This window comes from Takifugu rubripes, chromosome 6, assembly GCF_901000725.2.
Source record: "Takifugu rubripes chromosome 6, fTakRub1.2, whole genome shotgun sequence".
NCBI classification, from domain to species: domain Eukaryota; kingdom Metazoa; phylum Chordata; class Actinopteri; order Tetraodontiformes; family Tetraodontidae; genus Takifugu; species Takifugu rubripes.
Window position 1 is genome coordinate 9,620,345 of NC_042290.1, and position 13,825 is coordinate 9,634,169.

Below are 13,825 nucleotides of genomic sequence, written 5' to 3' on the forward strand. Positions count from 1 at the left end.
TTGAAGCTCCTCGTTCAAAGGAAGTCATTAAATAAGTCACAAGTGCATCACTTCCTAAATTATTAAAATGGACAAAATCCAACCAGCTCAGCTTGTTACAGTGTTTTGAACCGAAGCTTCAGTCACTGTCCTTTTGCAATTGTGCAAAAATGCTGGATCTGACATGCTGCTAGTGCTGTAGTAGTTCCGGGTTTTAGGGCCAATTGCAATAATCTGAATTCCTGTAGGTTTTTACGGGCCTTCCATTATGTCTGGACCCCAGGAAGATGGTGCAATATAACCTCACTATCGCCTCTGGTGGCGCAACGAGGTATTACACGCAACAAATGCCGACAGTTTTCCTAAAGAAGCTAAATTTCCAGTTTCTTTTTCCAAATGCTGCATTAAATAGTTTTAAACACCTTCCCGTCCCTGATTTTAAATGATCACTTTTAAGGTGCAGTGTGACACCACAAAAATGTTCTCCACTCCTTTCCGACGTGCACACACCCCAACCTGGCAGATTCTATTATGTGGCAACTGTGTTTAAAACGCCCCCGTGGCATTCTGCTCCTCTTCTCTAACCATAATCAACCTTTTTTTCCTGCCTGCTCAAACTTGTGAAGCGAAAGCATCTGCGGCGATCTGCAGGTAATAACGTGGAGGGGGTTTCGTTGCTAAGAAACATATGGGCCCACACATAAAAACGAGGAGCTGGAGATGCTTCAGTGCCACTCAGCTCCTGGAGCCGCACAAAAAGGCCGCCCACGCAGGCCTGCGATTGGCAGCTGCATGATGGAAAGACGGCGTCCTTGAGAAACATTCAACAGACGCGAGGACTGGTAGTTTTCTGGGTTTTTTTTATTTGAATGGAGTGAAACATCTACATAAATGAGAGGCCCCGCAACACATCGACCGACCCAAAAAAAAGAAAAAAGTTGTCTTTTTCCTCCCCCAAATTTCCTTTCGAAGGAAAAAAAAAAAGTTCAATTCATTTTTGAAACCTTTTCTGTACATTCTGTGAGATAAGTTCAGAGACATGAACAGAAGTCAAACGAGGCCTCGTTCTCCACAAAATCCCAGCATGCTCGACCCGCCCCCTCCAAAATAAAGAAAGCCACAAACGTCCCACCCTCCCAGATCTGTTAAACACCCTAAACATCCATTTTGCCTTTTATTTTCCCTCAATTACTTTCATCAAAGCCAGCATCGGACTCTAACGGGGGTCTTCGGGCTGCAAACAGCAACAAGTCGGTCCCGATCGTCTAAACTTGATGCTTTCATGGACTTTTTTTTTAAACAATAAACATCAGCCCTGGACACAGAAAGAAGACCTGTTGCTTTTGAAATCTGAATTCAGGGTTCTGTCAGCGCTGCGTTCAATGACACGTCGTCGAATCAGAAACCCCGGCTTCATGACCGATGTGGGGAAAAAGCTCGTAATTTCAGTTTTAGCTCTTCTATCATCCGAATTCAGGTGACAATAAAGTGGTATAACTCATTCATTTGTTCCTCTTCTTTCTGTGCCCCCCTTTAGATCTATGTCTTATAAAAAAAAATCACATTGAAAAGAGGGAACAATTAAAATATACATAATTATAATATAAATGTCAATACTTGCTCCTCAGAGCTCAGTCACACTATCATTGGCATAAGAAAGGATGGAGTTTATGCAAAATGATTCTGTCATTTTAGTGTGTGTGTGTGTGTGTGTGTGTCTGTGTGTGAGAGAGTGTGTGTGTGTGTGTTTATGGGCACAAACACAGCGTTAGAATGAGCGTCACTTCCTCCCTCGACACCTTATAAACGCTGACAGTAAAAGGTGCCGTCCCGGACAGCACTGGGCAGCGAGCGCCTGCAGCAGGTCCAAGTTTTTGAGATTTTCTGACTGTTCAGGCTTAAACTATGATATTTAATAAGATGATAAAATAAATGAAGCGTGGCGAGAGTCGCTCGGACTGAACTGCCCTCTTCTCCTGCTCTTAAAGGAGAGAAGTGGGGGAGAGGGAAGGAAGCAGGGGGGGACGAAAGGAGAGGTGGAGGAGAGGGGGAGGTGGGGAGAGAAGGCATAAGAGAAGGGGGAGGTTTTAGGCCTGGGTCTTGGTGCCGTTCTTGTCTGGAGGCCCGGTGCTGGCGGGCAGGTTGTTGAGGGACAGCGCGGCCTCGTGCTGATTGCTGTCGCGGCGAGGGGGCATCCTCTCGTTGATGAGGTCCAGGCCTCGAGCCTCCTCGAAGCTCTGGATCTTGTGCTGTGGGTTGAAGCCCTGAATGGCTGCAAAAGCAAACAGAACAATCAGAACCACCAGAACACAGCATCAAATGTGAAACAGTCATCACCGAGCCATCCGATAGCCCCAATTACTGTTCATAAAGTGGCTCTAAAGGCAGCATTTGAGCAGAGGAAGACAAAGCAGCAATTATCGGAATATAAACAATTATTTTACAGCCAACTTTAAATAAAATGATTCAAGTGAACCTGTGAAGCCCATAATCCAGTTAACAGACGGGGAGGTCTGGCTGAGCTAATCCAAGAGTGTCCAGACCCAGTCCTCGAGGGCCGAAATCCAGCTGGGTTCTGTCCAACCAGGCAGAAATTGCTTAAACAGAGGAGAGGGGGGGGGGCGTGGTCTACCTGGGAGGACAGGAATCCCAGCTGGATTTTGGGCCCTTGAGGACTGGGTCTGGACACAAGCAAACAAAGAAACGGTCTACGTTTGTCTGCATTCGGCTTGCAGTAAGCATTCATCTAACAGCCGCAGCGCAGTAATGAAACCAAACGGCGTCACATTGTTAAAATTCATGACAGGGAGCTGCCAGACCCAGACAAACGGACGGACAGAAGGATGGATGCGTACCTCGTGCCTCTTCTGCCTCTACGGTGGCTGTGTAAGCGTGAGTAGAAGTGCCATGCCCAAAACCAATGGAGAGAGAGTTGCAAGGTTAAATATCAATGCATTCAGTCATTCACATTATCACAGCACCTGGTCCAGTTAACAAGGAGTCAATCAACATACAACCCCCCCCCCCCCCCCCCCCAAAAAAAAAGCAGTGACCAAAGACAGTGTTGCAAGATTTAAATGGGGGCATTATTAATTCATCCAACTGTGATGCTTTAAATTAGTTCTGAACCACCTTCAAACGCCATCAGAAATTCTTCTGTTGAGCGATTAAAAAACTGATGGCTTGGCTAATTTTTTTTTTTAATGCTGAAACACACCAGGATTGTGTGAAATCGCCTCTTTTATTGTTACCAACCCGATTCTAGTTCCAAGCTTCGGGCAGCGTGCTAAGCATCGACGGTCACCCAGAGGACGCCGCTCTGACGCTCGGCTGTGCGCTCGTACGAGCGCTTCTGCGGTTAGTCTCTCGGTGTGAGTGCAGGCACGGGACGTTAGTGTCGGCTGGCGTCCGCGTTAGCGTTCGGTGGGATGCTCGGCTGCGTTTGCACTCACCGCTCTGCAGGGTGCGCCGTCCTCCGGACAGAACTCCCACGGGCAGAGTGCCGGTCGGGGTCAGGCCCTTCAGCTGCAGGACGCTCTCGTTCTCCTCTCTGCCCAACACACACTCACATTAACGTCTTATTTACTCATTTGAACTCTTAGCTTTAGCATTAGACGACAGAAGCAGCTGGACGATTTAATGCCAGAATAAACTGTAATGTAGCCAAACCATCGGAGAAATATGTCGCACCTGAGCACCGAGAAGACGCGAGCCATCTTTCCGATGGCCCGGATCTTGTTTCTGATCACCTCCTTTCTGACAGCGGGAGCGCCGCCTGAGTGACAAAACAAAGACACAATGAGGGAACGAAGACCAGCCAGACGGACGGTGATTAAAGTCCCGTTTACATCCGACATTGGTGAATCCGATGGCGCCAACACGGGCAGTGATGAAGCATTAGCAGCTCAGCTGCGGCCCTCGTTCTGCTGTAACGCTCATTTCAACAACCTCCAAAGTCCCGCTTCCTCCCTGTGCAGCGCTAATTACATTTAGCGTTAATGAGCAACGCCTCACCGCAGGCCGCGGCAGCAGTTCTTACTCTGCAGCAGCTCACAAGCCTGGATGGGGGGGGGTTTATGTGGAAAAAACTACAAAGCATCCTTCCCATCTGCCTGTTTGATATAGGAAATTACTGAACCTTTTCAGACGCTATCTGCGCATTTCTCAAGGAGGAAACAGGCCGGGTGCTAAAACCAAGACAGGAAGTGGGTTATATTTAGCGATGGGCACTGTTGATTTTCAGTCTGATGTGACAGACTGAAGGGGTAATGTAGCCTCCTTTATTTGCACGTTTCTAATTGGCCGGGTGGCTTTCCGACAGACGAGACGCCACATGTGGCTACGGCCCCTTACCCTCGTACGTGTCGTCCCCTTCTGACATGAGCTCGTCATCGGAGCAGATGTTCAACACGTTCACCAGCATCTCCGTCACTGCGAGACAACAACGGACAGAGAAGCTTAGCCCACGTCACGGCCGACGCTCGTCCGCGCGAACCGTCTCACCTTTCTCGCCGACGAAGGGCAGAGACCAGGTGAAGACGTCCATGAAGTTGGGCAGCCAGTAGGGGTGAGGGGAGCAGTTAAACTGCCGGATGTTCATCACGTTGTTCTCGTACTTCAGCACCGCCGCTGAGGACAGAACAACAGGCGCTGACATTCTTTAACGACGACATCATCCCCGCTTGGCTCCCGCTGATGCAAGGTCGGGTTGCCATGGTTTCCCCGCCTCCACTTACCTTTGTTATTGTACACGTCCAGGTAGTTGGGAGCCGAGAAAATTGTGATTAAAGAAGGGAAGCCTGTCGTCTGACTTTTTCTGTACATTCGATACCTGATGGGGGGGGAAGTTTCACAAGCGTGAAGGGGGGAAAAAACAGAACAGAAAAGGACGGCCAGCTCTCAGACACGTGCGTGCGTGCGTGCGTGTTACTCACCCTGCATCCTGGGCTTCATGTGCTCGTATTACAGACAACAAGTTATTGTTCATCAGAAAATCACATACTGCTGGGTAACTGCAAACAGAGCGGAGAATGAATATTAGGCATTGCGTTGGACACGATGAGATGATGCCACTCTGCCAAATTGATTTCAGTATCCTCCCACAGCTCGCCGTTTTTTTGTTCCCTCGCTCAGTCACCTTGGTTGCTATGACAATTGAAAGGGCAGTGTGAATCAGAGTGTAGCAAGAGAAGCTTTAAGGTGTTAGAATTAAGGATCTGGTAAAGCAGGAGGAGTGGGAGTCTAAATTCTTTTTGGAGAGCACCGCTGAGGCTTCTAACGGCTTTTTAATTGCTCCTGACCCTGACCTCCGTTGGCTCGCGGTGTGAACGGGTTTTTCTCTTAATCTCTCTGTAGCAATAACTGCTGAGGATCCGGTTCGCTTGGATGGGATTCATTCAGCCCCTTTTTCATTGTTTTCCTTGGGATTTGAAAACGGCAGCATTTAAAAGTGCGACTGGAAGTGGACTGGAAGCGACCTGACATGGAGGAAAAGAGGCTTTCGAAAGCAGCTGCATTCTGCAACTGTCAACGCTGTAAATTCAAAACAGAGAATGCTAATATTTATTTTCAGGTCCTGGCTGATAGTGGATTTAAGCGGACACTTATCCAGAGATAAGCCATTGTTTGTATAAGCTTTAATCAGCTCAGATTAACGGAGGGAGCTTTTTCCTTCTCCTCCCTCTCCCTTGTTTTTGTAATGTGGAAACATTTCCAGTGGCGGAAAGCTGTACCTGTAGAAGTAGGAGCAGCCTCGCACGCTGTTGTGGCAGAAGTGTTCCTGGGTCTTTTCTGAGCCGTAGTCCTCCCCCGGGTCTGACCACAGCAGGTCGCACATCGGCCCGAACGCAGGCGGTTCCTTAAATCGGTCCAGCTGCAGAGAGACGCGGCGCCGGTTTCATTTAGCAAGCTGCTAACCAGTCCGCTGGTGCTGGTTCTCATGAAGGGCTCCTGCTATTTTGACCCGGAATCTTCTCGATCCCAAACATTTGTAGCTTGCTAAGCCACTAAAACTCCACTCAAAATTCACTCTTCGCCTCCCTTCTGTTTCTCCTGGGATGGACGTGATATTTAGTCCTGTATTTTACTGCTAACTCCTGCTAATGCTAGGTTGGTGCAGCAGGGCCCGGCAGGGAGTATATAGATTATTATTACCGCCTGATAAATATTCTGCCACGTGTCCACTCGGTTTACCTTCCGTATGTCATCCAGACAGGTGACCTCGGGGCTCAGGCCTCCGTGCACACACAGGAACTGCTGGTTGAGGAGAGCGGCTAGAGGCAGGCAGTCAAACGCATCCATACAGGCGTCATAAACGTGCTCCGAGTACTTTATTTTACCTGGAAGAAGAGGCGTGGGAGGTCAGTTAAAAAGTTCTTGATGTCAAATAAAAAAGGACGGGGACGAGGTGACCTACACTCCTGTTTAAAGGTGAAGTACTCTGTGAGGTGCCGGCACTCGTGGTTGCCTCTGAGGAGGAACAGGGTGTTGGGATGGTTGATCTTCAGAGCCCACAGGTACAGTACGCACTTCAGAGAAACACACACACACACACACACGCACGCACACACACGCACACACACACATGGAGGTGAGGAATGAATCATCACCCCTTCCACTTCAAATGCTGAAACCTCTCACACGGTGTTTAAATGTCAGTGAATTCAATTATAATGCTTCAGCTGGTTCTTAAAAAGCAGTTTTTCCTAATTTGAAGCCAGGCTTTCCTTTCTGCCACGTTTATATTGAAATGTAACATCACTATCTGAAAAATCCCACACGTTTAAGACACTCATCGCCTATGATGCTCCAAATCCGGCCTCCTTTTAACATCAACGCACACCAGACGTGGAGGAAATCGGCGATATTTCCTGCTCGGAGGGTCTTTTTCTTTAACACACGTGACTCATGTTCTCAGAGGGTTGTTGTATGAAAAAAGAAATGACATCACGGTTGATGCTGCAGGGGATAATACAAAAGAAGTCATCAACTATTCATATGATGATTCAATATCTTCCTTTGATTGTGACTCTAACATGCTGGGCCAGGTATCATGGTAACCAGTCAGCATAAACAGAGATAAAACAGGGGATTAAAGCTGCTTATCTCACCATCTCCAGCCTCTGAGCAGTGTTACATGAGAAGATACACGCTCGACCCTTTCCTTCCCTAAAACCTTCCATTTTCTCCGCTGAACGTGCCGAGAACAGCTGTTTATCCAAGCTCAACCGGCCCGATCACAAAAGAAGCGGCGGGAGAACAAAGGGACCGCTGCGGTCTTCATTAATGCCCCCCCCCCCCTCCTCCCCCAGACACGGACCTCTGCGGAGCTGATCTTCTTGACATTTGATTTTCACAGTCTGTAGTTACAGAAGTGGGCCTAAATGGCACGCCGTCGCATGACAGACAAGCCGAGTGCTCCTGTTGAGGCTGTTTGGACAACAGGGTGTAAAAGGATCCCCGTGACCTTTACGTCTCCTGAGTAAATGTAACTACAGTATCAGTAACCGCCTGTGAAGTACCCGCCGGAGCCCAAACACCACCTGAAGCGGCGCAGGGAGGACCGGAGCCGACGTTATTCTGAGTGCTTTTGCAGAGGCTGCGATCCTGATTATTTTATTTGGCTGTGCCGTTTGAGGAAAACCTCCCGTCTGACTCTGCAAGTAGAACGCCCGCCTCCGGTATTCCGAGGCTCTTCTAATCCGTCTGGAAAGTGTGGCTGCCTGAAGATAAACGGTTTTCTAATTTCATCTAGTTCAATGGAGCATCTGCTACTCCAAAATATATCTGACCCCGTTTCCGACCAAGTCTTTGAAACGGGATCACGCCGCTTCTCGTCCTTGTGTGGACGAGAGTGTTACAAGATATCCGATTGTCCCAACAAGGAAGCGCGACGGCAGCCAATAAAACTGGAACGCCACCCCTCGGCCTTGCAACACGCCCTGGTTTTCCCTCTGATTTTTCTAGAAATGTGACGCAGGCCGAGACGGGGCATGTGCCTGGAAGTAAACTTGAGGGTTTAGGCGCGTGCCGCAGTCGGGAGGAGGAGGAGGAGGAGGAGGAGGAGGGAGACAGTGCGCCTTTCATTTCCTACAACTATTTAAAACCCTGTGGGGCAGGATCAGAGCGACGGGCCGCGACTCCAAAGGGCAGAAACACAAACACAAGTGTTGGAGGCGAGCGCATACCTCGATGCTAAAGTACCCTCGGTCCACGTAGTCGCCGAGGAACAAATAGCGAGTGGTGCTGGGGGATCCGCCCACCTCGAAAAGCTTCATCAGGTCAAAGAACTGGCCGTGGACGTCGCCACACACTGGACACAAACATATAGGCGTGTAGGTAACATCGAGGCTCATTTTCACAGCAAAGTGTGTGTGCAAAAGAGAGAGAGACATAGAGAGACAGAGAGAGAGGGAAATGATGGCGCTGCAGCTGCGTGAGCTCCATCCAACAATAACCAGTTATCATATTGCTTATTTGGTCGCTAATCAGCCAGCTAAATTAAAGTTGTTATCAGGGAGACAATACAAATAATTAAACCAAAATCAAATGAGTGGTTTGTGCTGAATTTTCTCCGTGTGAGTAAGTGTCGTCTGATCAAAATTCATTTTCAGCTTCGTATTGTCCTGCAGCCCCGACGAGACACGTCAAAAGGCAAAATCGAGCTGACGCCGGGCGCTGGGGGAAACACCGATTGCCTGAAAATATGGAAGTCGGAGAGCAGAGCGCAGGAGGGGATAAAAATAGACAAAGGGCATGAGGGTGGAGGGTTGGATACCTAAGCTAAGCCACATGTCGGGGAGGCCAGCTGCTGCGTCTGAGACTGTCCAAGTGGCTGAAGTTTCAAACAGGACGTCTCTGTCCCAGCGCGTCCCACCAAAACGAACCTGTCTGGGCCCGGAACCCACCCCAGACCCCACCCCAGGGTCTCACCCGTGATGGGAGCTTCCACTTCCAGCATGCATTTCTCCTGGCGGAGGATGGCGGCTCCCTCGTTGATGATCCTCAGCGCGGACTCCTCCTCCAGCCGGCCCTCTTTCACCAGGTGGGCCTTGAGAACCTCCACGCTGGGCCTCCCGTCCACGTACAAGTCTTTGACTGACAGGCGTGTACTGGGAGGATGTGGCACCGCTGCAGAGACAGAGACAGGATGGGGGACAAACCTGCATTAGCACGGCTAACCTGGCACTATTTAACGTCACCTGTTATCAATCAGCCCGTTCCCTGCGGAAAATTCCAACTTGGAATATTTCACAATTTTCCCAGTCTGGATTTGTGTGTGTGTGTGTGTGTGTGTTTGTGCTGAAAAGAAATGATCAATTTCCGCTCGGCGTCAGAATTTCCAGCCCGGCTGAGCGGAGTTTATTCAAGCTGTGTAAACTAGAAGCCTGTTTTGACGCAGATGACAAGTCTGCCGGCCGCCCTGTCAGCTGCGAGGAGGAACGGTTCATCCGCGGTGGTTATTTGGATACCACTTCCTCTGGGGGGGGGGGGGTGTTCTCCCCCGAGAACAAAAACTGCTCAGTGGTCGTCGCCGATTGGTCGACTGGCTCCGGCAGCTGGTGGTGAACAGAACAGAGCCGGTCGGCTGGTTGGTTAAGAGTCAGCGACCTGGTTTGGTTGCAGGTCCTAAACTGGATCACTGGGTCGGCAGAGTGTGTGTGTGTGTGTGTTGTCTGTCCCGTGGGGATACACAGATCACACACCCAAATTAGTGAGGCACTTATTTAGTCACTCCTCTCAAATCCGGTGGATTATACCACCAATAACGAGGGTAAAATGTGAAGAAATAAAGCTCTTCAACCCTTTAACATTAATGGTTTAACCCATAGTTTCGCCGCGTCGGGGCGGTTCTTTTCGGCGTCCTCGCCCTCGGTGACATTTACATGAGGTTTGTGATGGGTGTGAAGGTCAGGTCGTTTGCGTACGGTAGCAAAAAAATAAGTAAAAACAATCCGACCGTATTGAACCTGACGTGAAAGACGGGAGAAGCGTTTTCCTTTATGGCGACGAAGTGACGGCGACTGTGTCCCACATAAAAGACTGGTTCATCCGAGCGCCGGCGGCGAGGAGCAAGAAACCAATAGAAAGTTTACAGAAACTAATAAAGTTTATTATGTGTGCCAACAGGGTTGGGTCCGCGGGGACGTAACGGCCCCGCCGAGCGCGGCTCTGATCAGCGGCGTCTCTTAAACACCCGTTTCTCCTCCGGCCACCGCAGCTCGTCTTCAATAAAAGTTCGATGTTCTGGTTTGGCTCGTGGACGGCGGGACTTGGCTCGCGCTCCTCGGCCTCGACCGCGACGGCACCTGTTGCCTTTATGATGGAGGCGGCGCTCACAGGACGGGGGGAGCGGGGAGGTCCGCGAGGAGGCCCGGAGGTCCTCCATTAATCATGGACGAGGACAGAGTCGTTAAACTTGCCAGCAGATGCAAACGGCCAGACTGATCCAATTACAATCAGTAACTAAGCCAAAAGGCCAATGCAGCGCACACACACGCACGCACGCACACATACACACACACACACACCTCATTAATCAGATTCAATTCATCAGAACTGTGGGAGCGTTGGCGTTAAAAATACATTTAAAAAAAAGGCGTTAGCGACGAAGCCGAAGCACCGAGAAGCAACTCGACTCGATCCGACTGCAGAAAGAAAATTGAGCTAAAGACAGAAAGGAACGTAGTGGATGGAGAGCTGAGTTCATTGATTAAATGTCAGAGAGCACGGGCCTCGGGCCGGGATCCTGAGCTGCATTATTCTGGAGCAGAACGGTGTTACGGTGGATTCGAGAACAGCTGGCTCTGCCTCTTGCTTTGCATGAAGCTTTTCCCTTTCAATCAGGAAACGGAGGCGCAAAACAGAAGCTGACGCAAGCACACCGAGGCTAACGACCGAAAACAGTGAAGCCTAAATAATTAGCAGCCAACCAGCTTTTCTAAAAATTGCAAAATTAGCTTGTGGTCTCCGATATAAGCTAAGACAGTGTGTGTGTGTGTGTGTGTGTGTGTGTGTGTGTGTGTGTGTGTGTGTGAGCGGCAGCCTTAAGCAGGCAGGTTTAATGATGTGAAGCTCTCCTACGGCTTTGTGCTCCTCAGCCTCCATCCAGCCAGTTTGCCAGGAGATGAACATAATTGTCTCTCGTCTTCCAAAGGTTCCACAGAAAAACTGAGCAAAGTGGGCGCTCGCCGCCGCGGCCGTGACCCTGGTGATGCTTCAACACGGTGTAAACGAGACAGCCCAACATGCAGTCGCCAGCAGGGGTGTGCACAGCCCCCCCCCCCCCCCCTTCCCTTTCCACAGGAATGTTCTCTGGAACGCTACAGACCATAAAGGTCTTTTATGAATATCATAATCCACAAATAAACAGCATTATTAGTGTGTGTGTGTGTGTAATCTGAGAATTAGCTTCCTCATTTTCACTTGAAACCAATTGAGCGAGTTTCACTCAACTTTCCCGACACTCCGATGTTCCCGAGACGGGATTCAAAGATTGTCCAGAAAGGACTTTGGAGGGTTTGAAATCTTATCGAGCGGCCAGATTACGTGCTGGCAGAGCAACGGCGGCTGGGCAGGGTTCGCACTTCAGGATCCACCTTGAAAAAGAGCAGATTTACCGACCGATCCAGAACTTCATTCTTCCCTTTGGGAGGATCCCTCCCCCCTCCTCCACCAGGCGTGCGTGTACAGACCTGAAGCATCTGGGGGGCTACAGAGGAGCCGCGCTAACGTCAAGAGGCGGATTTCTGCAGCTGCTGCGATACGCTGACCACACCTTCGCCAACCTCACGCAGTTGGAACATTTCCTGCGTCGGTCGGTTGGCACATTTGAATGGCTGAACAGAACCAACGCTGGCTAAAAATGTTGCAAAGGCAACAGGAAACTCTCGTTTCAAATCATTATTAGCTACAAACGCACGCAGGATGATCAGAAGTGAACAAACTGAAGGGGGGAGGCAATGCAGCAAACACCAGAACAAACAGTGTGTGTGTGCGCGTGTGTGTGTGTGTCCTGACTGGGGAGGATTAACACTGGTTTTTAGTGTCGACCATATATTGACAGGTGAAATATTAGCTCTCTAAACACACCTTTAGGACACACTTCCTGCTACAATTTCCACCTAATTCTGCATACTGGTGAAAATGCAACAATGGGGGCATCGTATTAAGCTATTGTGACACACTTGTGGGGTGTCTTCAGTGTTTCTTCTCCTTTACGGAGCAAAATGAGCCTATTCCTGCAGAAATAACTCGATGTTCTAGTAGTATCACAGTGGTTTTAGAAGAGAAACAGCCACTGCAGTTGTCATAGATTTCCTCTCGGTCATTATGTAAAAAAAATAAAAGTGTTATTGGTCTGGGAGGGGTTTCTTACAATCAGGCCAACACACGCCCGCGCACACACACACACCTTCACGTTCACACGCACACTGCAACACCGCATTTACCCCCAGAACCGATGTTACTTTACGCAAAGTTATCTACACTGAAATTTGCCTCCTTCCTGCAAAACACAGCGTGCTTATTGTTCTCACGCTGCAGTCGGATGCTTTGGGCTCCAAACTTGCTCGACGGTCACGGAGCGTGCGTGCACATTTCCAGTTGAATGTCAAACGCATAACTGACATCTGGCACTCCGCGCCGCTAAGCTAGAAACGCTAACCCGTTAGCTGTGACTAGATTGATCAATTTACATAATGTCGCTGCCTCATCCCATTAATGCGGCGAGGCGGTGGTAAGCACCAGGCTCCATCGGGCTCGACAAAAACCTGCCCAAATTAACTGTAACGGGATTAATTTAAAATGCAGCAATGCGTTACGGTCTCGTCTGGTGCTCTAGCCTCAACGGCAGTCACTGGTAACTTCCTGCACCCGTGAGGAAAAACGAGAATTAATGTCACATACCTTTAATAGGCCGGTCAACGGTGGAGAGTTTGTTTTGGTCTTTCGCCGACATCCTCCCTCCCTGTGGGCTGCGGGTCGGAGAATTTGAGAAATTCCTACCTAAATTTGAGAAATTCCTTACTAGCTAGCTAGCTAGCTGGGGTGAGCTAGCCGCGCTAGCTAGTGTGTCAGCGGCTCGGGGCAGCAGCGCTTCGCTCCGCAGACAGGCGACCGAGCCGGGCTAGGCTGGGCTTAAAACTGACGGGGTCGGGAAAAGGGGGATCTATCAATATTAAATGAATGCGTTCTCCGTGCGCGCTGCTCTGCGGTGCAGTGATGCCAAGCCGCTGTCACTGGCTGTCAAACGAGTCGTCTGGTCCAGGAAACGGGTCTGGAACCGCCGGTGATGCCTTCAGGAGCACACGGCAGTACGTCAGATCATAACGCAACTTTATCCCTTTATTCTCGGACTGAGGTGCATCTGGTACAGGCCGCTGGGCTCTGCTTTTCTGTCGTGATCCGATGTGTCGTCCAGACACTCTGTCGGATTACAATAATCCGCCGCAAACGGATTTCCTACAACATGGCTCAACGCGGGGGGCTGTGGGTAGTGTAGTATTACTGCGAAATTAATGCCAATACCTTCAGTCTGATGAGCCGCAAACACACTACTGACACTTTAGTGCCAAATAAATGAACAAGGATCAATCTACGCTTAATACAAATACTACAAGTGCATCTACTTAAGAAAATCAAAGGCAATTTACTGGCAATTTATCCTTAATCGTTTAAGCGTACTCGGTGTTTATTGCTTTTGCCACTCATTCTTAGGACAGTGATTCATATAAGAAGACAACACAGTTCACCAATTTTCCACAAATTTGTTAGTTTGTTCAGACAAATTTGTGGAGATTATTTCTAAATATTATACAGGTTTTAAGCATTTATTAAGCAGCCTTTC

General features: G+C 49.4%; 1 protein-coding gene across 2 annotated transcripts; it reads right to left on the reverse strand.

Annotated features, from left to right (window-relative positions):
• Nucleotides 1-819: 819 nt before the first annotated feature.
• ppp3ccb (protein phosphatase 3, catalytic subunit, gamma isozyme, b) lies at nt 820-13,435 on the reverse strand. 2 transcript variants are annotated; one of them, XM_003965373.3, is made up of 14 exons: nt 12,886-13,433; nt 8,911-9,108; nt 8,166-8,290; nt 6,395-6,506; nt 6,172-6,317; nt 5,712-5,851; nt 4,914-4,991; nt 4,716-4,810; nt 4,483-4,608; nt 4,333-4,410; nt 3,670-3,754; nt 3,432-3,529; nt 2,835-2,861; nt 820-2,251 (listed from the first exon to the last, which is right to left on the reverse strand). In XM_003965373.3, the coding sequence occupies exons 1-14, from the start codon at nt 12,935-12,937 to the stop codon at nt 2,067-2,069; spliced, it is 1,545 nt and encodes a 514-aa protein (XP_003965422.1). In that variant the 5' UTR covers nt 12,938-13,433; the 3' UTR covers nt 820-2,066. The 2 variants fall into 2 exon arrangements, with proteins under 2 accessions (XP_003965422.1, XP_029693293.1); XM_029837433.1 differs by lacking the exon at nt 2,835-2,861 and having other exon boundaries at nt 12,886-13,435.
• Between the last annotated feature and the right edge of the window lie 390 nt (nt 13,436-13,825).